Raw genomic sequence first — 24,666 nt, forward strand, 5'->3', positions numbered from 1 at the left:
GGAACAGGCTGCTCAAAGAGTTTGTGGATGCCCCATCCCTAGAAGTGTTCAAGGGCAGATTGGATGGGGCCCTGGGCAGCGTGGTCTAATATTAAATGTGGAGGTTGGTGGCCCTGCCTGTGATGGGTGGATTGGAGATTCATGATCCTTCAGGTCCCTTCCAACCCTGGCCATTCTGTGATTCTAACATCGTCTCCCACAACATCCTTGTTATAAAACTTAGAAAGTATGGGATGGATGAGTTGACAGCGAGACAGACTGAGAAGTGGCTGACGAGCTCATAGGGTTGTCATCAGTGGCAGATAGTCTAATTGGAGGCTTGTAACTAGTAGGTCAGTACTAGGTCCAGTCTTGTTCAACATCTTCATCAGTGACCTGGATGAAGGGATAGAGACCAATCTCAGCAAGTTTGCTGATGGTATAAAGCTGGGAGGAGTGACTGACACACCAGAAGGCAGTCCTACCATTCAACAAGACCTGGACATACTGGAGAGCTGGGCAGGGAGGAATCTGATGAGGTTTAACAAGAGCAAGGGAGGAATAACTGCATGCATCAGTACAAGTTAGGGGATGACCTGCTGGAGATGAGCTTTGTGGAGAAGGATCTGGGGGTCCTGGTGGAAGACAAATTGGCCATGAACCAGCAGTGTGCCCTTGTGGCCAAGAAGAACAATGGCATCCTTGGGTGCATAAGTAACAGCTGGCAAGCAGGTCAAGAGAGGTGATCCTCACCCCAGCTCTGGTGAGGCCACATTTGGAACACTGTGTCCAGTTCTGGGCTTCCCAGTTCAAAAAAGACAGGAATCTTCTAGTAGGAATCCACAAAGGAAATACAATAAAGGGTCTGGAGCATCTCCCTTATGAGGAAAGGCTGAGTGACCTGGGTCTGTTGAACCTGAGGAAAAGATGATTGAGGGGGGATCTGATTAATGTTTATAAACATAAAAAGGGTGGTGTGAGGCAACTGGAAGTCAGGCTCTTCTCAGTGGTGTGTAGGAATAGGACATGGAGGAAGGGCCTAAAGCTTGAACATAGGAAGTTCCATACAAACATGCAGAACTTTTTTTACAGTAAGGGGAATGGAACACTGGAACTGGTTGCCCGGTGAGGTTGTGGAGTTTCCTTCCCCAGAGATATTCAGGATACATCTCAATGCCTACCAGTCAGACCACTGTGGGGAACCAGCATTGGACTCAACGATCTCTTAAAGACTCTTTCAGTGCCTGTAAATCTGTGACTGTTCTTCTACTCTAGTCATTCTCTTTAATTACCTCCTACCAACTAGACAAAGTCTGTATCATCGCAATAGCATTACATCTTAACATACCACACGCTTCTCTTCAGACTTTCAAACAATTCAACAATCTAGTAACTATGCTGAAAAAAACACAATGTCTTACAGAAAGTTATTCTAAATCCAGACCCATCACAACACTTTCAAAGAATGACCAACTTGACAACTCCCGGGAGCAAAAAAAGTCAAAGGATTTTTTTCAAAGACCTGTTCCAGCTTGTATTTTTCTCTTAACACAATTCACATTTCATGCAATTTAGTCAGCCAATTTTTATACAAATTAACTATGGATTGGAATCAGTTGAATAGTTCTACACACATTCAAGACAAACTCCAAGGATTGCAAAAAAAAAAACCCACCAAAAACTACATTGCTGTTGCTGTTTCAAATTAATCTCTACCACAAAGCAGAGAATGAGGAACTGTTAGGATAGGTTCTCTTTGTTTACATTTAGTTCACCACTAAATACAAGCAGCATGCATTGTATGACCTGTTTGTCAATAAACATGAGTTACTGACCTAATTTTACAGACTAACTCTGAATTATGTTCCAGTTGCTCTACCTTGTGTAAGCTTACCTAGAAGACTGTATTGCCAGGAATCAGTTAGATCTACTTTTTGCATTGTTTTGTTTCAGTACGTAACATTTCCAGTAAGAACACAGAAGAACCCCTCACATCAGCATTAGTGGTACAGGTGAAGGCAGAATACTTGGTTTTAGAATTTACACCATGTCCATTCCTTTTCCTTTTTAAAATCACTTCCAACCACTACATCATGACAGTAGTACTGACTAAATCAATTCTGCTTTCCATACCATCAAAAACTCAACACATTATATATACAACCTTTTTCTACGTATTCTTTGTGCACAAAGACAAGGCAAAATGGTTCAGAAAGTGAAATTAAGATCGGCCATCACTGTCTTCTGTTGAGTTACATGTTTTCAAGCTTAAAATGTTGAAGTTTAAGGGAAAAAAAGAAAAGCAAAAAGAAGCCATCAGCCAGCTTAAAGGAAGGTCTCTGTACATGATCTTTTTTCCACAGCTGTGTAAGAAAGTGTGTGACAAAATAAACTAATTAAAAATGCATGAGGAAATATAATTTTACTACTTACAGTTCAATTTCCACTAGACCTTTCGAACACCCTTGCTTTACAAAGAGACCAACCTGCAAAATGAATTATAGAAATTATTATTGCAAAATAATACAGCTTTAAAATGTAATCTCTTACCAAAATATGCATTTGTACTATAGACTTGCTATAATGGTATATGTTAGTGAAAACCTTACTTTTCTTCTGGCTGTGTATTACCTAAAAATAAAGGAAGATGCTATTAATTTCCTCTTTAATAAAATAACAGCGCTAGAACTTGCTCCACAGGTTATTTTTTTTTATCAACTTCAATCTTCAGAACTGAACAAATTACAGTCAGCAAATCCACAGAGATGAACAAGTTCAGTAAACAAAGGCAACAAAAACCAACTGCACTGGCACATGTTAATACTAATAGTATAAAAGTATATAATCATAAAAACATCAACACAGTGCTGCCATGTAGGCAATTTCCTTATTTACCTTAGATCAAGATAGAGCTGTTACATGCACAATCATTTATGTAATCAGATTGAGTGCTCCAAAGAACTACTGAAATGTATTTCATTTAACTGAAACAGCCCAGAAAGCAAGAGAAAAAAAAAAAAAAAAACAAGAAAAAAAACTGACAATACAAATAAATTTTCTTTTCTAAAGTCACCATATAATCTCAAGGAAGCAAATATGATGAATCCTAAATTAAAATAATAATAGCGAAATTGAAAGTCATCCAGACTAATGGCTCCAAGCCTTTATAAAACACCCTTATACACATCAAGGAAATCTTATTTCTACGGGTGACACTCTGCTACACTGTGAAAATCAGAAGTCAGTTATCTTCAGATATAACATTTTCTCTATTCAGGTTGCAGTACAATTCAGGTATTTTCCATTTTTTAATTTTGACAAATCAATCAGCAGTTAAGTAAGGCAACCATTTTGGTAACAGCCTTGTCTCTGGCCCAGGTTGTTCTACAGCTTCAACACCTTATATTTTTTACAAAAACAGAACAAATCAAGGAAAACAGTTCATTCATTCCTTTCCCCTCCCTGCTGAGCAACGCTCTTGAAGAAGTTCTGTATAACCAATGAATGTACAGATGTTATAATTATGAAATATACGAGCGAGCTTGGCTAAGCAGGTTATTACAGCAAAAAAGGATAGAGGGACTACCCTTATCCTGGGCTCGCTGTAAAACTCCAAAGGAGGGATCTCCAGAAAGAAATCCTTTCCCACTGGTAGTCAGCTCTTAAGTGGGATCTAGGAAACCAAGCTCCACCTCTTCCGGCAGCATAGGTGAATTGCCTTCACCTGTGCTCCGTGGCTGACGCACTGCTCCCTCAGGTGATCAATCAGAGGTTCAGGCAGTGATTCAGCAGTTCCTATACAAGTTCAAATTAAACATGAAAATTAAAAATGTTCATAGTCACCTTTTCAGCCCGTCCTAAGAAAGAAGGTTTTCCAGCCAGTCCCAGACAGATGGCACAAACAATGCTTGACTTCCCTGTTCCATTAGCACCTATAATCATGTTCAAGTTGGGTCCTGGACGCACTTCACAGATGTCATATGTTCTGGAAAACACAATATTTTCTTCATAAACAATATGCCATCTTAAAAAAAAAAAAAAAAATTACTTGCTCAAAACCACTTTGATTATATTAAATATGATAGATTGTTATTGTATCAGATAGACTCATTATTCAAATGTTATTTTGTAAAAAACCCCAGGGTGAAAACTAACACTCCACTGAACACAGTAGAACAAATTCCTACCTGTTGGAGCACTTACAACAACTTCCTTCAGCACAAACGGTTATAAAGGAGAAATCCAGCCCAAAAAAGTGACAACTCTGATTAACTTTCTTAGGACTTGATATTATCCCCTCTCTTGCCTCTCACTGCAGTCCCAGAAGGAGATTAAAGCTAAGTTGTACAATATACATCATGGCTTTTCAGTTCTGCAAGAAGCCTTTGGGTTCTGTGATACTCCACCCTGAAGGCTGGACATTATCCACTAGCTTCCATTTCTTACAAGCACACAAATTCAAGGCAAGCCAATCTGATCAGTAATGATCATCCTACATCGATAACAAGTTCTAGCATTTGTAGTCCTGTTCACACCTGCACCAGACACAGAGAGGAAACAAGGAGCTATCACCAAGAAAGGAACAGGAGTCTCAACAATATGACAGTAGCACCATGCTGTACTTCTGGAAAACAACATCCTCAAATCCTTTGCCCTAAGACTTGAAGATGCCTTAGGCTCCACAAGCCATCACGTACTGTGACCCACGATCTACGCTGAACAAAATCGTTCTCAAGGCTGACAAGGACACCAGCCGTAAGAAACGGAACTGAAAGCTTTCCCGTATTCCCAGCACGAAGAACTCAGAGAACCACGTGCAACAACCAGCGCCACGGACGCTTTATTCCAAGGGTTCTCAAGTCCCCACTGCCACAGGACCCGTCCCGCGCTCCTCTTCCCTCCGCGGCTCCACGCCGCCTAACAGCGGGAAGAAGGATGCAGGCACCGAGAGGACGAGAGGAACGAGCAGCCAGGGCTCAGCGCGGTAGGCCGGCACGTCCCGGCGGAACGCAGGGCCGCGGAAATGGCACCGCGCCGAGAGAGCCGGGCAGCCCGCCGCACGCGCAGGCCCTCCTCCCCCGGAGCGGCGGCGTTCCGCAGCCCCCGCCCCCAGCCGCCTCGCTTCTCGCGCGGGCACCGCGGCACCCTGGGGAGGCTGCCCCGCGCCCGGCTCTCCCGGCCCGCCCCACAAACGTTCCTCGGCGAACATCGCCCCGCGCCAGCCGCCGACCTTCGTCCCCAACGCACCAGCAGCGCCGGCGCCGGCTTCTGAGAAGAAAGCCCCGCCGCCCGCTGCGGACTCACAGGAAGTTCTCCACGTAGATCCTGACGATGGATCCCTCCACGAAGCGCGGTTTCCCGGCACGGTGAGTGTCACAGAGGCGGAGCTGAGACCCGTCCGCCCGCAGCCGCGCCTGCACCGCCATTTTCCCTCCCACCCCACCCTCCCGCGAGCGCGCGCCCTGCACCGCGCTCCCATTGGCTGGAGGCGGGCAGGGGGCGGGACACACGCATTAAAGCGAGGGGATCGCTCATTGGTAGTCTCAGCTGCGGAGAGGCTTCCGATTGGTCCGCGCCTCGCAAGGCTGGTGTCTATTCGCTGGAGGGGCAAGAGAGCCGGTCCGAGGGGAGGCATTGTGCTCGCTTTCGACCAACGAGGGGGCGCGGCGGGAGGGCGGTGCTCGCGCGGGTAGACGGGCCGCGAGTCGCGGCCGGATTGGGGGGGCGTGCGGCTCCTTCCCGCCTCGCCTGATCGCGCCTCCCGGCCGACGCGACGCCGTGTTCCTGCGGCTGCCCCTGGGGGGCGGCCGAGCCGAAGCGGCCGTACGGAATCGGCGAATCGCGGGCTCGCCTTGCCGGCCGCGGGCTCGCCGCGTGTCGCCGCCTGCTGCCGCCGAGCGTCTTAGGAGAAAGCAGAGCCGGGCGGTGGGAGGGTGCTGCCCGCGGTCGAGCCGCCAGGTGGCAGCTGCAGGCCGGTCCCGGCGGCAGCCTGAGTGGCGGGAAGAGGGGTCCTCGTTCTCTCGGTACCTACCTTGGCTCCTTGCCCTGTCCGTGTGCCTCGTTCCACAAGGAGCTAAGGGCTGCAGAGCACTGCTGGAGGCCGGAGATAGCAAGGTGCTGCGGTGGCACCGGGAGCCAGCCCCTGGCTGCTGCGGTTTGGCAGAAAGTTTACTTGGAAGCAACGGGTCAGCACGATGAACCAGGATCTGCTGGGAGGATTAACGTACAGGTGCTGTGAGGCCACCTATGGCTCAGGCACGTCTATAGTACTCTACAAATGCAGAGGCTGCGTCTGTTAAGATACAGACCTATAGAATCGTCTGAGCTTGAAAGGATCCTAAAAGGCCATCTAGTCCAACTGCCCTGTAACAAACAGGGACATCTACAGCTCTATCAGGATGCTCGCCTGACCTTCAGTGTCTCCAGGAAAGGGGTGATTTGCGGAATCAAACTCTAACCCACATAAGGTTATAAGAGCAGGTACGTCTTTATTTCAGCGCTGTGCCACACGCCGGGTGCAAGGGGGATCGCTCCTCCTAGCTTGCACACCGGAAAGTGAGATCCCATTACATTTATAAGTCAATCCATACATATTCAGGAGTGTTACCCAAGACTCACTAACATATTCATCACCTTTCCGGGAGTTCATTTACATACTGTCCCCCTCCCCAGTGCATGCGCAGCAGCATCCATTGGATGAAGGCCCGACGTCTTCCTCCCCCTCTGGTGGTCGTTCCGGGATGAAGTCAGACGTCTTCCTCGCCATGTCCTTCCGACCTTTGTCCCAGTTTTGGGCTCTTCTCCTGTCCTGCATACCTCAGCAATCTCTAATTCTGCCTATCCTTGCCTCCCCCTCACGTTCTCAGGGCCCTTTTCTGCTGACTAGAGACGGCTGTCTGTTGGGAGTGTATTTTGGGCTAGCAAAGGTTAAGCGATAAGTTCCCCTTGAGATAACAAGAGGTTAAACTAAGAAACGAATTCCCTAAGCTGAGCAATAAATTCCTCCTGAGTTAGCAAGAAGGGTTAAATTACGTGATGCTAATTTCTTTGAGTTAGTAAAGCCAAGCGATGTTACAGACCCCCCTTTCATCTTTCCCACTTTACTGTCTCAGGGGCTTCCTGTTCCAGTGCCCCACCGGTCTCACTGTGAGAAACAATTTCTTAATATCCAGTTCAGGTGTCCCCTCTTTTAGTTTGAAATTGATTCCCTTTGTCCTGTCACAACAGGCCCTGCTAAGGTGTCTGCCCCCTTCTTTCTTATCTAATGGCCCCCTTTAGATACTGAAGGCCGCTGTCAGATCTCCCCACAGCCTTCTTTCAAGACGCTCTGTACGAGTGAATGTAGCCAAAATGGGACCAATGAGGTATAACTTTGTTAATGCGGTTTGTTTCCTTTAGAGAAGAGGTGGAGAGAAAGTAGAATGGCAGTGAGAAAGTTATTTAGAATACAGGGGAAGGAGCTGGGGAGAGGAGGCAACGAGTTGTGCGAGTTGGGAGCAGCTAAGAAATGAATTATCCTCAGCAAACATAGGGCTCTCTTTCAGATCCGTGTTCAAGATGAAAGAACAGCAGTGTGTGCTAGTAATATCTATGTGTGGAAGGATAATGAAAATATTTGTGTATCATTAGTGAGATAATTAATAGCTTTGTAATTCTATTTAGTAAAAGTGCAAAAGGATAAAATTGTATATTTGTAACACTGGTGTATTTCTTACTTAGACTGGTAACTGATTAATTTTTGATAATGTTTTGCATAATAAAAATTCTCACTTAAATCAGTTAAATTGCAAGCTTGCAGCTAGAGCAGGTAGAATTGAATTCATGAAGTAACACTTAGAGCCAAGTCTTTAATGTGTTCCAGCCTGAGCCTGGTAAATCAATCTTTTTTTCCCTGAGTTTGTCATGGAGCATTTTCAAGGGTCTGGAGAGCATGGATGCTTGTAAGAGCTGGAAAGAATAAATGATGAAGTCTGAATGATAGGTTATGGTTCAACAAGATTAGCTACCAAGTCCTGCACTTCAGTCATAACAACCCCCATGCAGTGCTACAGGTTTGGGGCAGAGTGGCTAGAAAGCTGCACAACATAAAAGGATCTTGAGGGCATTCGTTCACAGCTAGCTGAACATGAGCCAGCGAGGTGCCCAGGTGGCCAAGAATGCCAGCAGCATCCTGGCTTGTATCAGAAACAGTATAGCCAGTGTGGGGAAGCGGGCTTCCCTCTGCACTCAGCGCTAGTAAGACTGCACCTTGAATACTGTGTTCAGTTTTGGGCCTCTCACTACAAGAAAAAAAAAAAACACTGGGGCCCTGCAGTGTGTCCAGAGGACAACAAAGCTGGGGAAGGGTTGAAAGCACGAGTATTATGGGGAATGGCTGAGGAAGCTGGCTTTGTTCAGTCTAGATAAGAGAAGGCTCAGGGAGACCTTACCTCTTCCTACAGCTCTCTGAAAGGATGTTGTGGCGTGTTGTGCTAGGCGTTAACGAGATATCGGGCTGTGATGCGAAAGGACCCCCTGCTGTGTTGTAGTAGGCGATAATGGGGTATCGGGTTGTGAAGCGATAGGACCTCCCCCGCTCTGTGAGTAACGTGTGAGTAACACGTGAGACATGCTTAAGGGGCTTAGGCGAAACTGGATGTGTAGTTAAGGGGTTATTGTGCCTTAATAAATGGCCATTTGCTTCTTCATCATATCGGTGTCAGTGTTGCTATGGCCCTAGCGAATGCAGATCGCTAGCCCCTAGGCGGTGCGGCCTTTGACACGGTGGTTGCCGGAGGTAACAGTGGCGAGGTGGGAGTCGGCCTCTTCTCCCATGTACCTAGTGATGGGACAAGAGGTAATGTGCTCAATATGTTCCAGGGGACATTCAGGGTGGATATTAGGAAGAATTTCTTCTCAGAAAGAGTGGAGAGGCATTGGCATTATGCAGCCTGGGGAAGTGGTGGAGTCACCATCCTTGAAGGCGTTCACGAAACAAGTAGATGTGGCAGTGAGGGATATGGCTTAGTGGACATCATGATGTGTTGATGGTTGGACTAGATGATCATAGAGGTCTTTTCCAGCCTTAATGATTCTATGACAGAGACAGTGCCTCAGCCAAGAGGAGTTCTTAAGATGGAAAAATTTTAAGCCATTCAGCATATAAGGGAAGTGAGCTGGAACGCAGTACTCATCAGAGAGCAAGGAAAAGTGTCAGTACATGCAGCTGGCTAGGAAGGAGACCGAAATGCTTATAAATAAAACCACTGTGCAGGCTGGAAAAAAGAAAGGACATTGGAAGAGGTGTTGGAGTAGTTCAGGAGATGAACAAAGAAAACAACTGAGATGGGGAGAAAACAGCAAGGTAAGAATACAGACTAAAGTGATGTGAAGGAGTATTGAAAGTTTCTTCAGTCATTCCTAAGCAACTAAGAAACTTGAAATTACAAGCTAATAAGCTTTTTCCAAAGGAAATACTAAGATTAAGTAATTTTTACATCCAACATTAGTGTTTGAGGGAGGATGAGACTGTTTCAAGGTGAGTGGGATAGAAACTTGGAAGGGACCAAAGGAGAACTTCTGTTCAACAAGTCAAGTTCAAGAGAGAAGGTGGGGGAGACGGACCTGGTCCTGCAGTGGCAGGGCTGCAAAATGTTTTACCCAAACACGATGCAAGCAAAGCAAGAAATTGAATCATTATGAGAGTTGATAGGGAGTTTGTAGAACCAATTGTATGATGCTTTTGTGAGAGAGCATGAATTACAGTTAAATGCTGCTGGCTTGCTGGAGGAGAAAAAGATGGTGAATGACTGTGGCAGCCCAATTAGGGAGCAAGAGATACTTGGAAGGGAATTAGCTTGTCACAATCCAATGGAGGAAATGGAACAAATAATATCAAGATATGATGATAAAGCTGCCCCTCACCTTTACCCTCTTGTTAAAATAAAATATCAGTATGAGGAGGGGAAACCCATAGTGTTGTTAAGCTGGCCAAACTGCAAGAAAACGTGGCAGGCTGGCTAAAGAAACTGAGACTGCATATGTGTGGAGAGTCTCCTCAGACTGTCAGACGCCATTCTGTCAGAGTGCCCCTCTGCTGCCATGTGTCACATGGCAACAACACATAACAGTATTGGTGGGAAAGTTCAACCTTTACAGCTGTGCCACCAGCAAGTGCAAGCTTGGCCGAGCCATGGGTTGGACATGGCTGCCTTAACCGATAATTGCCTGAATCTTACTGAAAAGGAAGTATAAGGATATTAGAAACCGGGAGTCTTTCTCTCTATAGAAGGAGACCAAAGGGCTCTCAGTAATTATACAAAAGGCCACTTGTTTGTGCTGCTGCTTGATTACCAATCAGCCATCGCCCTTGTTGTAAAAGGCAAATCTTGTTTGGATGATACTGTTAATACAAGCATGTTAAATAATAAATAAATACCCAGCATGTTAAATAATTGTGTGCAGTAAATTTACAAGACCAACTGAAAACAGATATGATGCTGGAGGGCACCAGTCTGAAGCAACTCAGGGCAGTGGGAACACCCAGAGGAAAAACAGTTATTGCGAACTTAAAGATTAGGGAATTATAGCCCCCACCCACTCACCATATAGTTCCTCTCTGTTGCCAGTTAGAAAGCCAAACAGCAAATGGAGGCTCACAGTCAGTTATCAGAAGTTAAATGCAAAAATGGATCCTTTAACTGCAGCTGTACCAAACATGGTTGATGGTTGCCACCATTCAGAAGCAAGACCATGAATTTCAGGACACTACTGAAATCAAAGATACGTTTTTTATGGTTCCTCTTGGAGAAACAGACGGGGATTGGTTTGCCTACTTCTAGGATACTGCCACTCACACTTAGAAAGCATAGCATTGCAAATTTCCCAAGAAAAGGTACAATCCCCCATCTCCAGAGGCCAGACTCCTACGTGTTTAGTGGAAGGGAGGAACAGTATGTATTCCACCCAAAAACTTGAACACTTCAGAGTGGGTAAGCTTGCCAGTGACAAAGAAGAGACTGCAACATGCACATCCATTGTATGATTTGTCTCATAAAAGATCAGTGTGTGACTGGACTCTTGTCCATGAAGAGGCTCAAAGGTTATTAATTTTTGAGGCAGGAGTATATCAAACTTTGAGACCAATTCACACCACTTATCCTTTACTCATAAAATGGGGTTTTGGAGTTTATGGCTTGACAATGCATATGTAGAAGAAAGGACCGGAGGAACGTACCAGCCCAGCACGTTTCTATTCTCATAGCTTAAAAGATGCAAAGAAATTGTATTCAGTTTCAGAGGAGGGTTTCTCTGTGCTTTATCTAGCTTGGGAATTGATACAAGCATTTATATGTATCTGGAATCATACTAACCAAGGGATATGCATTGCCTTCCCTGATTTTGTCTAGAGGTTTTAGATTCACTATGATTGGGGTAAATTTTAGGGAGATAAGTACCTTGTACCATCTTCCAAGCAATTCTACTTGGAATCATTTGTGGAATTAAAAACATCATCAGTCACTGATTGTTAATTTCACCATAATGCAGATAAATACCACTTTTGTCCCTTGCACCAGTGTGCCATGGTAGCATTCTCCCTGTCAGCGTGGATATTTTGAGCATGAATATAATATCCACTGGCATGCAGATCGGTATAGACAAATTTCCAACAGGCCAGGCATCCCACATCTTAATGATCATGCCAGCTGTGCATGGGCCTGGTCCCTGAGACAAGTGTTTGACCCCAGAGGCCATCTGGATTTGGCCTCTGTTCTCTGTGGTGGGGAGTGGCCTTTGCTGGGAGGTTGGAGAGAGTTGTGTGGGCACTCCATACTCCCAGCTACCCCAAGCACATGGATAGCATAGAGAACCAAGGACATATTATAAGATTTGTTAAAACAACACAGTGCAGGTTGGTTAGAATGCCTTAGGGAATTAGTGACCAGAGTGAGCAATAGGTGGGGAATGAGCAGGTGCCCACAACTAAATGTCTTTTACTCCAAAACACCCTTGCTTCTCCAATCGGAAGAGAAGTCAGGTCACATTATCACAATATCCCATTATCCAGGGCAGACAGTTTTGGTCAAACTGCCTGTGGGACAAGACTCCTTAGTACTTAAAGCCATTTTGAGCCATTTTCCTTGGATAGCCACATATGCTCAGGGAGGAGAACATACAATCATGTTCATTGGATGATTCCTTCCTCTTAACCAGATCTGTGAGAACTGAGTTTTCTATTTTCTTTTCTTTTTCAGGGACAGAACATTGAACGTCCCCTTATGCTGGAGCACTGGGAATGCCTCTCAGGTATATTGTGTATTCTTGTCGCAATAATATGTGCAGACTGTTGTGGGCATGGGCAGGGATGTCCTTGGGTCCGTTCGCTCCTGATGGGCCAGAGGGAGTGGAGACACTAATGCTCTAAACTTTGCATGGGAACTAAATCAGGGATCTGTGAGAGTTTTGAACTGCACCGATCTGTTATACCCCTTCCTCAGTCTGTTTTTTGAGGGATGAGAACCTTTTTGTTATGTTTCTGACCTTTTATGGTGTCATTAACTGTAATACTGGTAAGGAATTCCATGGTTGTTGAAAAATGTACAAGTTTTGATAGGAGATATGTGTATGTGTTGGGGTTGCCTTTCTTGTGGCTTCAGAAATTGAGATTCCCTGTGTAACAACACTAACAATGATGTCTTAGATGAAATAATGTTTGTATGATTTTCAGTGGCATGCAGCAATAGAACAAGGAGCAGTCAGCAGAACTTGGAACACAGGAAGTTCAATCATGAGGAAGAACTTCTTTGCAGATAGAGTGGTGGAGTACTGGAACAGGTTGCCCAGAGAGGTTGCAGTGTCTCCTTCTCTGGAGGTATTCAAAACCCTCCTGGATGCTTACCTGTGCAACCTAGAGTAGGGAACCTGCTTTAGCAGGGGGTTGGTCTCAGTGATCTCTAGAAGTCTGTTCCACCACAGCAATTCTGTGATTATGTGATATTGTGGAGCATTCCGCACACGCTGTCCTCTTGAAGGTCTACTTCTCTTCACAGGATCAAAAATAAATGAATTCATATTGTAGACTGTTAACGATACATGGACTTGCCAGATCAGTATATCTGTATCGCACCATTCAGATTGGCTTGGGAATGTTCAAATGGAAAATTTTATTCGTATTTAACATTGGAGCAATATGCAGGGTTGAATTATACTGCACCTTGGAAACAGATTCATCAACAGTCCAAGACCCCATCCAAATGACCTAGGTGGGCAGTATACAAAGTTGACAGAGAATCTCACACCCATTTGTCTTAGAAAACATAACCTGACAAGTCTTGTCAAATTAAACTGAATAAGCTTTTGGAGAATTAAACTCACAAGCACTACAAGTATCAAAAACGTCATCACAAAATGGGATACACTTGATATGTTACTTAAGGAACAGGGAGCGTGCTGCATGTTAAACTTAACCAAAGAAGAATGTTGTATCACTATCCATAATGCCACCTCTTGCAGCTCATGCAAAGATGAAAGAAATTGCTGATCAGACTTCTGAACTGTTCTAAGCATTCCAACCAAAAGACTGGTTTGATAGACTCTCACTCATGTCCTCGTTCTCCAGCATTTTACAGTCTCTGGGACTGATGTATTGGGGAAAATGGTTGGCACAAATCAGACTAGCCTTGCTAATTGAGCTTGTGTTCTCGATAGTTGGCATAGCTATTGTTAGATGTGTGATTACTCAGCTGCTTTCTTCTGTCTCTTCTCTCTTTACTCCTGCAGTTTGTTAATATCACCATTCCTGAAAATGAACTTTAGACCACCTGTTACTCAAGGTTAAGCCACTAGGTGATGTAAGAGACCACTGAGGAACTTGACTCAACAACTTCAGTCCAAGAGACAAGGTAGGGGAGGTGTACCAGGTTCTGCTGAGGCAGGGCAGTGAAATGTTTTACCCATATCCTTTTATGGCCACTTACTGAGGAGGAAATGCACAAACTCCAGAGACCCTTGCTGAAAACTCTCAATTCTTCTGGAACTCCTAGCTATGCAGATGCAAGGAAGTTGCCACCTCACAGGCAGTCACTGAACAACTGTACTATATAAAGCTGAGCACACGTGTTCTGCTGTCATTGGTTGACCCCAGATCAAGATCCAATTCTAGACAACATGGGACCTGAGGATGTGGTGAAAAATCTCTTTCATTCTCCTCTTACCCTCTTTTTCCTTTTGATCCCTTTTCACTTGTTTATTTAGTAGCTGTTGCCTAAACCTGCTTTAGGTAGTTGACCAGAAAGTAACACCTGTTCCAGAGTACCCTTCATCCATAATGGTTTTTGTTGTTACAAGTTACCTAATTTTGCCTCAAGGTAGCTCACCAATTGCAGTTGGAAAGCTAAGAAATTGTTTTGTGTTGTTCCTCTGAGTATTTGTCCAACTCTGTCCATGTCTTAACCCCTGCCAACCAGGGAGTGCCCTATTTGGAGAATTCCAAAGATTCACCTTCCTCACAACCCACTGAGTGGGATGAGACAAATCTTTTGACTCATGTATCACACTACCAGAGAAGCATGCTGTCTTTGTGGTTTTACCTTACATGGTAGTCCTTTTGGAGCAATGGGTGTCCTGAGCATGTACTCACTCACTCCTGAGCTGCATTAAGATCCAGACTAATAAAATGCCACGTAGTTAGCATTCAGTTTGTGCTGTCTTATTGAAGTCTCAAGATTGTAAACTTGAGTTTTCATTAGATTTATTTTGATGTGACACAATATTCATCCAGAATAGAGTTTGATTTACATTGAATAAACCTGGAATAACAGTGATATTTTCTGTTGTTTTTTCTGTATTTCCACTGGTGCAACTGGGATCAGATTTTGGTGCTCTTTTTAAAAAGTAGTAAGGATAATGACAAAATGTTAACTAATGGAAAACATTTAAAGAATTTAAAAGACTATTATGCAAGAGGGTATTAAAAGACCTTTTCCTCTGCTTTGAGGACAAGTTCAGTTTGACTGCAGCACAACTCTGCAATTACAGCAATCAGATACAAGCTTTCTAGTGTCTGGGTGCTTGTAGCAGCTTTTGAAGTTTTCATAGCCATTGTACGGATTGTACCACAACTCAAAGTAATTACTTGTGGGTTCTCCAGTTGTTCTTGAAGAAATGCTCAGACAATGAGTAGGCTGAGTGCAGAACTATCTCAGAACTGGTCTTTGCCCTTCTGTGCTCCCTGTACAGTTACTCTGCAGTGAGAAAGTAATAGAGAGTACACAAAAATGGATCCAGGAAAGAAATCAGGTGCATAGGGAGTTTTGTAACTAATGGGGTGTTTTTACATCACCATAAAACTGAAGTTTGCCAGTAGAGAAATCTGAGTACATCTTCCCTGTTTTTCAGATGTCTCACAGCCCTTGGACTGAAAGTGATTTAAAGCCATTTTTCAAATTCTCCCTCCATTTTTTAACTCCCGCAGAAGCAGAAATGTTGTGGGATGAATATTATCCTCACTGGTATCTTCAAAATAGCTGTACCAGTGAGGTTCCTAGAGAACCACTGTGAGAAGAATAATTTACTTATGTTCTCATCTGTATCAGTCTGAAACTGATTACTTTGGTGGAAGGAAGCATAACTAAATGAAGCTGTTAGAGACAGGGCTACGGCAGTTACACCTTCTGCTTCATTTTCTTTTACAGAGAAGTCAGAAGTACGGAGAATCATCAAATGTGGTGAATTTAATGACTTCACTTTCACTTTTTTTAAATAAATAATTTGATCTGAATGAGTGATGATACCAAAATAATAGCTTTGTAGAACAATTGTAAGACCACGTGAACTTTAGGAAACAGTCCACTGATTTTGCTTGGTTTCATTTGCATAACATAATTGCAGGAATGGTGGTTGGTAACCAGCTGTCAGCAGGACTGGGGGTAGCTACGACAGGCAGCTAAAATGTCACTTCTTTGGTGTGTCTCTCAGTCTCTGGGAAATAAACTGTGTCAACTTATGTCAATCAAAGCAAATATACATGTTACTACTGAATGTATTTTACTGAACAATTTTGTGTGTATGTGTGTCATCAAAATGAAAAGCCTAACAGGCTAGTTTGTGTTTTTTTTCCTACTCTGTACCTCTCCATGTAACAGGCTTTGGGTGGAGGGTATCTAAAACATTCATGGAAAAACAGGAACCTGATCTAGCATGTCCAAGGTCCTGTTGATACTTAAAGCCAATTAGAAATGCCATATCCTCTGTTCTGAAAGGATCAAAGGCTATTTCCATTTTTCAGGGTGCCTATCTTGCAGAAACAGCTAGTATGTTAGAATCGCTTCTATGGGTCAGCACAGGAACTTCCTGTAGAAGATCAAACCACTTTCCGTGTTACGCAACCCACGCTCTTCATTTTTTCACATTCACAAGAATAAATGCAGGCTATTATATTAAGTTCTTAATTGCTCCAATAACTAAAGTCTGAAGCAGACAATTTTCAAACTCATATTTTATTAGGAAGTTTTAATCCTTTCAAAACAAAACTTCAAACACAAATATAAAAAAAAGTCTTCAAAATTAACAGGTTGTGTGAATTCAGTATCTTACCAATACAATTGCAAGGCGTTGTGGTTGGGTGAAATGTGAGTACATTCTTTGTGAGTGTACAAACTGTTTTATTTGGCAGTAGGTTACACTGATTTATACTGAAATGTGAGAAGTGAGCTTCTTATTGCTAAGAATGACAAATATATTTCTTATAATAAAGGAATACAAAAACACAAAAATTACCAGCAAAGTGTTAAGAGTTTCCCAGAGAGAATTGTCTTATGAATAATTGCACTTAGCCTGTAGGATGTTAGTAGTATCTAATACTATTTTCTTTATTCTCTTAAAGTATTTATTATTTCCTTAACATAAAGCCATTCTGTACCCAACGCAAAACATTCACTGAATGCAGATTTAAGATAACACAATATTAGATTTTAATTGTGCACCTTTGCTTTCCTCTTCTTACCTATATACCAGGAAGATTTACACACCAGAAAAAAAAAAAAAAGCACTAAAATACTGTGTTGAATGATCTGTGCAAAATGGGAAGCCTCTATATAGTAATTGATAACCTCATGCAAAAGAGAAAAAAATTAAAATTAAAAAACAGTCTAAGAAGCCCTGAGTCAATAATTTCATTGCAAAGGCGAGGAACACGAGTGCTCTGAGTTTTTCCTACACTTGGGTGATTATCCAAATGAGTCCAGTCTTCACTTAAAGCACATTTTAAAGCAGGCCGTTGTGCAGTTTCTCACATAAAAGCTTTCTATGCATTCCACTCCTTTCAGCAGACTGTATTTAATACTCAATTTCATTTAAGCTGTCTGGATAGCCTGATGAGAATTGAATTTCTTCCACTTCTAGAATACAAAAAGGGGGAAGTACTGTAAGTGCTAGTATATTTTAATATGTAAGACAGAATATAATTACTGTGTTGGACTTAAAGGGAACCACCATACAGCTTTTTAAATGTGCTACAAGATTTTTACTAGACCAAATTCTAGTTTCACACGTTAGTAAACATTCTACATGAACAGCAACATGATAATAAATGCAGATCCATCCAGAGGGGCTTTAAGGAAAGACATATCACCTGTCTAAGTACAAAAAAGTCACTGTGTGACTTGCTAGATGTCTCCTAAGAAAAGCAAAGCAAGCTTAAACTTACCTAAACAGGGTCCTGCTTGGAACAGAATATCATCAATAGCTGTGTCACTTCTCATTGACACCCCACGGATTGCTTCAAAAATAATCTGTAAAGACAAGACATAGCTTTTCAGGGATTCCCCAACTAGAAGGAAAGACTGAAACAACCCCTCCCCACAAAAACCATGCAGTCTGTTCAGGGATCTAGTGTGTCCTGAAAGCCTGGTTCTTGGAAGAACACTTCCATATTCCATTACTGGACTAACTTCCTTGGTCACAAACTTTGGATATGTATTATGCTGAGGGGAACAGATTTGTTCTCACAGTTCGGTAGGATACTTCTTTATTTTGAACCATTGATAAATCTGCTTCAGTGATGTTATGTGCCTATTTTCCTTTTCAGCTGAAACATATTATTGTCATGTGTTACTCAAATGAAAGACAAGAGAGAGAAAAAAAAAAGAAAAAACAAAAAAACATTCTGTTGTGATTCTTTATTCCTGATGAAGCTAAACTTGATTTTAGTGAAAGTTTTGTAGTCTTCTGCCCAGTGCTACTTCAGTCAGTATCAGTTCAGCTTTCTCTTTGCATCGTTCCTTGTCTTTGGTGCCACCCTGAAAGATGTAGCCTGTTTATAACAGCTTAGTGACAGTATCAAATTTAGACAAGGTTTTAGATGGTGGAAGGAAAAACTAAAATACAGTCTCTACTACTGAGAAGAAGTGATGGAAAAACAACACCTACATAATTTTAAACAGTAACCCTGAGTTAATGAATTAATTAACGCTTCATTTAACTCTAGGACCAGGCTTCCCAGCGAGGTAGCTGAAGCCCCATGCCACTTCAAGAGGCATCTGGATACTGCCAACAGTAACATCCCTTAACTTTTGGTTAGCCCTGACTTCGTCACGCGGTTGGAATGATTTTCATAGGTTTGTTCTGTTCTGTTCTCTTGTTTTCTATTTCAAAATTCCAAAATAAAAGCATTAATTCAGCTTATTCAGATGTCCATTCATTCAATGATGTCTACATTTTTTTAATACAAATCAAAACCTGGATTCTAGTGCATAGTTAAGCTTTACCTTCCTTTTTTCTTTTTTCCTTACCTGGTAGTTTCTATCACTTTCGTATTCTATCACTGCCCTTAGCCACGATATGCTTTGTTCCCCTGTCCTCCTCCACAAAGGAATCTCTTCATCATCACCTTCTCTTTTTAGATAAACGCTTAATAATCCGGTCCCAGCTCCATACATGTGATAGAAAAATGTCAAGCATTGTTTTCCAGAGGTCCCTCTTAGTGATCTTGAAATTAGGTATGCTCTCTGTCCATAGACCATGTTGGATGCCTCTATATACATGTAGTATCCTTAAAAAGACACACAATCAAATATTAATAAAGAACAATACATTCTCTCAACCCGTTCATTAGCTCGATGTACTCATTACACAAAAACCCATGACTGAAATTCTTGAGAAGGAAAATTACATGATAAACTATTTGTGAATTGCAATATTTGCAATACTGTAATCCTTGTGTTCTGCAGTAATTAAAATGCTTGTGAATGCTAATATAAGAACACTAAAAAAAAAACCACAACAATTTTATATCCAGTGAAATATACAACATCAGAAAGCAATGCAGAGTAAGAAAACAAACCATATTTGTTCTGAAATCAGGAATATGCTTGTTTAGGCTATGTGTAGGAGCCAGTGCTACTAACCAAGCAAATGAACAGAAGTACCTCTTTTAAATCACATATGACATCAGTAATATTTTCCTTCTGTGATCAAGATGCAAAGACGTGAGTGAGTAAAACTGGATTACCTAGAATCCACAAATCAATGAAAAATCGTCACAAATTCTGATCTTTGGAAAAATTAGTCTTTAATTGCTGGCAGACAACTTATTCCCCCTGCTTTCCGAGATCCATCATTTAGTGATTTCCAACTAAGGAAGGGTCCAGTCTGAGGTGTACGGTAAGACTGAAAAACATCCCCACATCCCCCCTGCTGCACATGGCAGCTGTTTTGTGTTGTGAGAAGTACACCCCACCAGCAGGTGCTGAATCCAGATTTTGCAGCAACCCTTCCTACAGCCCCACTGCTCCCTATTGGCCACGTTGGAAAGGAAACGCTGTCCTTCTCCCACTACAACTGCAGGAGTCGAGATGGACCCCAGGAGGGAGGAGAATCGTGAGGACCAGTGAAGCAGGAGGAAGACTGAGAACAGCAAGAGCAGCCGATAAGTCTGTCTCAGGATCCTGAAAGCCCTGTTACCTAAACAAACCCATGCTGAAGTCATCCTCTAGGCAGCGCTGTAGTTTGGTGGTCTGCAGCACTAGAGAGAAAGGGTGAAAAGGATGAGTATCTGCAGCTGCAGATCTGTAAAGAAAAGACTATTTGCTGTGGTGTGCTGGAGAACTCCCTAGGTTTTTTATTCCAAACGTAGTGCAAGTGGCTCCACGAATTTTGATACTAACTATGCTTGAGAGTTATCTGAGTTAGAAATCAAAACCTACAGCTCATACTACAGCATAGTAGAGTATCTTGCCTTAGTTCTAAGGCCTGAATCATGTTATAAACTGTTTGAAAGATTATATTAGCTCTTTTTTTGTGAATTTGAATCCACGTATTTCTACAGCACATTTTACTGCAAATGCATGATACAAGGAATAAATGTTTATGTTGCTGCAAACATGTTTTCCTGTCACAGGCCAAGCTTAAAAGATTTTCTTGCTTCACCAAGAATACAAACTATCAGTCTCCAATCTCGCAATGCTTAGTAAAACATATAAACTGGAAATGGGTCTGAAGTCAGTTTCTGTCTTAGAAACTAAGAAACACATTCTCTTCATTCTGCAAGCAACTCTTCTAATGTGTTGCTCCTTTAAGGATATTGACTTTGGAAACAGGAGAACTAGAATATTGAGTATTTGAAAGAGGAAAAATGGTATTACCTAGGGAATATCCCCATGGGAAAAAAAAAATAAAAGCAAACCTGAATGTTGAATCACTTTACAGAAGTGAGTTTCAGTCACCTATGAAAACAATTTGTGTGTCAATATTTTTAGTGTGGTTTATTCCTTCCAGCTTATATTATGCAGAAAAGACTGCAGGTGGTACAGACATTGGCCTCTCTCCAAGACTGTCACCCACATTTCAAAAAAAACGTCTCAAATAAAGTTCAAAAGCTAGCAGGAAAAATTCTCACTAACTTACTTGTTATTACATACCTACTTGATGCAGAAAAGCTGGGCAGTGTGGGTAACAAAGACTTAAAGAAAATTAGTTCAATTCCTAAATGTGACAGTTTTTCAAATATTGCATTGGAAAAGTGAGAAGAATTTCAAGATTCCCTTCTGAAAATCATTTCACAGCATTAAGATATCATTATTGGGAAAATGTTCTTGTTTCATACTTAGACTACATTTAGTAGTCTAATGAGCCAATAGAGCTCATCAGAATGTGCTCAGGTTTGTAAGTGAAGCTTCTCATTTTTATTTCAGAAAATGCAAGAGGAATTTCAAGCTTTAAAACTTACCTATGAAGTTACAAATTTTTCTACTTAGAATCTTCACTGTTTATAACTGACAGTTAAGTATGTAACTTCTTGGCACTCAGAAATTTCAATACTAACTGAAATATTCCCATCTGCATTCTCAATTCCACATGCAGGACTTAGGCTGTACAGCCCCAGACATCACAAATCTGTCTCTGCAGTGGATGTCCATACTTTGCTGAGGGTGCAGCTATAGAGATTTTGCTAGGAGGTAAGAAAGGGACATTTTGCTGAATACACACAAAGTCATGTTTTTACATAAAGAGATCACAAATAGGGCAAAACTCTTATTTAATTAACTGGAAACAATTGTTTTCCAGATTATTCAATTAAGCTTGAACAGAGCAAGATTTCAGATGCACAGTTGAAATAACTATGCTGGATGTGATTTACACTCAGTCACAGCTGACAGTAATAGTAGTTCTTGGTAACACTTTGAACAGGTCAACCACTTAAATAGCCCAGACCAGGCTGATAGCTGCAGGGAGTGAGTCAGCCTGTCTGCCACTGACTTTGTTCTTTGTTGAATGAATACTTTCCCTTGTAGATAAGGGCAAATCCAAGGCACCCTGAGTCTTCTGAAACACACATAACGATTTGAAGTTCACAAGTCTTAGGGCAGTTTCATCTTACACCAGAGCCAGTGGAAGCATTGCTGAGGTCTTCTTCTGCAGGAACACAAGTGCCCAACACAGAAATGCAATTCATAATTTGCAAAGGTCACTGGGTATGACAGTTAGGGGGGCAATTTGGATGTAGTTTCCTGTGGGCTCACTCATGGTGATGGGGGCCTCATTCACTTAAGTCCTTCAAAGAGTAAAATGGACAGTACAAAGAGTGAAGTGAGGTGACAGAACAGATTTTTAAGATAAAGGGCCTGTGGGACTGCTCCCGTATTCTTGTATTCTGTATTCTACCCATGTTTTCTTCTAAGTTCAACTTAGAAGGTGCTCATGCAGAAGAGCTGAGGTTTACCTACTTGTTTGCATTTTTGCTTTAGGGAATATTTACATAAGCTAAGGGTTGGAAAATGGCTCTTCTGAAGGGCCAGGAAAGCCACCCTGTGCTTTTTTTCTCCCGAAGGAAAGGGCTACTTTAGGACATGAAGACTGAATTCTCCACTTGACATGCAGATTAAACATCACATTCTCTGGAGGGTCCTAATGAAACCTGTTTACTCCATTTTATCAATAAATGTTGTGAATAAAGAAGTAAACACTTCCTGTTTTCTAAGTTACCATCCCAAAGCATTTTGATTAATCCTTAATCTCTGCTCAGAAAGTTCAATGTGAAGCTTAACTCACCTACCCCGGTAGTGTGGTCCCCTTTTGGTCCAGTGTAAGAGGTAGGAGTTGGACCCCGCCTCCTTTGCCAGCTCCCACGACCTCTCTTCTTCTGGGTAAAAATACACTCATCTTTTTCAAAAGTACACTCACCAGGAGAGGGTGGCAAGAGATCTATAACGAGATGTTATTGTTTAAAACTGCAAATATATTAGACAGATGTATGGAGAAATGACACAAACAATGTATTGCTTCTGCTGAGATCACTTTTGTTTACCTAGCAACAGATCAGTCACAAACCTACAAAATCAGTTCCAAACTGAAATACAGGGTTTTATTTCATTTTCTTCACAGCTCTAGGGAAATCTGTGCCTTAGTATGGCTCACTAACATCTACTAACATCCTTTAAAACATCTCCTGCAGTTTACTTTAGCTCTTCCTCCAGAACAGCTCTACCAGCCTCATTTCCTTTGCTCCTGTGGCACTCAAGACAGTTTAATAAGCTCCAGTATGTGTAACATGCATTGACAGATCCTGCCACAGAAAGAGGCTTCTGTGATCTAAAATCAGCTGCCACAGTGAGCCCTGCTGTATTACCCTGAAATCCGATTCACCACCACATGCAACAGACTGCAGAGCTGCAATTACTAGAGTATTTTCAGGGTTACAACCCCATTAGATGATGTAGAAGAAAGTATGCCAAGAATTCCAGTGCTTGCCAGTATGACAATAAAGAAGTCTCTGCCCTCTGCTGTTCTGCCACAACTTGAATTTGTGAGCTGCCTTCCCTCTTGGCGAGAAGGGAGCATACACACCTCACATACTGAGGGTGGGTTCTGTACTTTTTTGCTGCCACCAGTGAGAAGTGCCAGCATGCATCTAAATATGTGTTCTGCACCTTTGGCTCACTTACAACTTCCTTAGGATCTACAGAGACACAAAGTAGGCAAATGTTGGATATACTTTAGAAAAAAGTTATGTAGCTTTGTACGTGTGACTTGTCCCTCTTCAGTGATGGCACTAGCTGTTTGGATGCATGAATCCAATTAGAACAGGTCATAAAATAATTATTACTACATGGCGGTATAAATGGCACGGTCAGTCTGCCTCATCACCATTTCAAAGGCATGGCTGTATTCCAGAAGTGAATGGGATTACAGACTGTGCCCATCTCATCAGAACTGCTTCCAAATTAGGATACAATCGTTGCATTATCGAACCTCAAAAAGCCCCAGAAGAGGGAGCGTGAGTGAGTTCAGAGGTGTTACCCTGTGCATGTCAGAGGGTAAAGACTCACTCAGAAGCACTGAATTCCTCCCACTGCGGGTGGAGAGTTGGACTCCTCTTATCTGTGTTCATTACAGAGCTTCAGCTCAGGTAAGAGACTGTATCTTGGCCTCACACAGCTGTATTCCTGGGCAAAAGGAATAATGTTGTGCTTTCAAATTTGTGCTTTTGTGTGCATTTCTCCTAATGCAATTGAAAACTGCTTTCCTGTCTGCTTTTTATAAAATGGTCTTGAAGGTGTGATCCCTCATATACAGCTGCACTGGAGTCAGTGAAGTTAATTAGGGGTTAACAAAATCTGGTCCTCACTCTACGTGTGATACTCCAAAAATTGGATTAATGCAATACCTACTGAAAAACACACAAACAACAACAACAACAAACAGTGAAATGAAGCCAGTTGTAGGAAAGGCTTGGGAAATGATGGCATAAGATATGTTCTTATTAAAAAGGGGAGAAGGTAGCAGCTGTTGGATGACAAATACACTTGGTCTTACCAGCAGCCTGACAGCTTCCCAGGCTCAATGATATATCATCCAGTGCCACAAGTCCACAGTCCCAGAAGCTCTTACACCAACTCACAAAGACAACCTGCAATAATGAACAAAATTTCATGCATCTCCAACAAAAGCTGGCACTGCTTGATGTCTGAAAATTTAGCTTGATTTTTTTCCAAGAGCTTTAATGATTTAATACTGACGGTACAGAAAGGATGAATTGACTTTGATATGGCACATACCAGTGGTGCCTAGATGACTGACATATAAAATTCAGTGGATTTCAGATATTTTCATTAAACAGAAAATCGTTTCCCATTTTTATAGTCAAATGATATATTTCTGCATATGATTGACATTTTACTAGAAAAGTAAGTATTTTTTAGAGCATGTCAAAGA

General features: G+C 42.2%; 2 protein-coding genes and 1 long non-coding RNA gene across 11 annotated transcripts in view; 1 reads left to right on the top strand and 2 right to left on the bottom strand.

The window, feature by feature from the left end:
• The window catches only part of SMC5 (structural maintenance of chromosomes 5), a 65,819-nt gene extending 60,405 nt beyond the window's left edge, over nucleotides 1-5,414 (bottom strand). Inside the window, exons 1-3 of the mRNA XM_031608768.2 lie at nucleotides 5,284-5,414; nucleotides 3,823-3,964; nucleotides 2,413-2,465 (exon numbers count right to left, since the gene is read on the bottom strand). Coding sequence (XP_031464628.1) covers nucleotides 2,413-2,465; nucleotides 3,823-3,964; nucleotides 5,284-5,405 — 317 coding nt within the window. The 5' untranslated portion in view covers nucleotides 5,406-5,414. The remainder of the gene's footprint in view (nucleotides 1-2,412; nucleotides 2,466-3,822; nucleotides 3,965-5,283) is intronic.
• LOC149912999 (uncharacterized) lies at nucleotides 4,881-18,740 on the top strand. 4 transcript variants are annotated; one of them, XR_016462206.1, is made up of 5 exons: nucleotides 5,401-6,459; nucleotides 12,213-12,264; nucleotides 12,686-12,829; nucleotides 13,738-13,859; nucleotides 18,443-18,740. It is a non-coding gene; the product is annotated as an uncharacterized LOC149912999 (long non-coding RNA). The 4 variants fall into 4 exon arrangements; XR_016462204.1 differs by lacking the exons at nucleotides 5,401-6,459; nucleotides 18,443-18,740 and adding an exon at nucleotides 4,881-5,345 and having other exon boundaries at nucleotides 13,738-15,932; XR_016462205.1 differs by lacking the exon at nucleotides 18,443-18,740 and having other exon boundaries at nucleotides 13,738-15,932.
• The window catches only part of MAMDC2 (MAM domain containing 2), a 62,440-nt gene continuing 54,271 nt past the window's right edge, over nucleotides 16,498-24,666 (bottom strand). For 4 of the 6 annotated variants that reach the window (XM_090132250.1, XM_090132249.1, XM_090132251.1 and 1 more), the window contains exons 10-14: nucleotides 24,268-24,361; nucleotides 22,504-22,656; nucleotides 18,747-19,006; nucleotides 17,663-17,747; nucleotides 16,501-17,354 (exon numbers count right to left, since the gene is read on the bottom strand). In XM_090132250.1, coding sequence (XP_089988376.1) covers nucleotides 17,293-17,354; nucleotides 17,663-17,747; nucleotides 18,747-19,006; nucleotides 22,504-22,656; nucleotides 24,268-24,361 — 654 coding nt within the window. In that variant the 3' untranslated portion in view covers nucleotides 16,501-17,292. Of the gene's footprint in view, nucleotides 17,355-17,662; nucleotides 17,748-18,746; nucleotides 19,007-22,503; nucleotides 22,657-24,267; nucleotides 24,362-24,666 lie in introns of those variants that run through there. The other 2 variants (XM_090132248.1, XM_090132252.1) reach the window with 2 other exon arrangements.

This window comes from Phasianus colchicus, chromosome Z (assembly GCF_987193195.1).
Source record: "Phasianus colchicus chromosome Z, bPhaCol1.hap1.1, whole genome shotgun sequence".
NCBI classification, from domain to species: Eukaryota; Metazoa; Chordata; class Aves; order Galliformes; family Phasianidae; genus Phasianus; species Phasianus colchicus.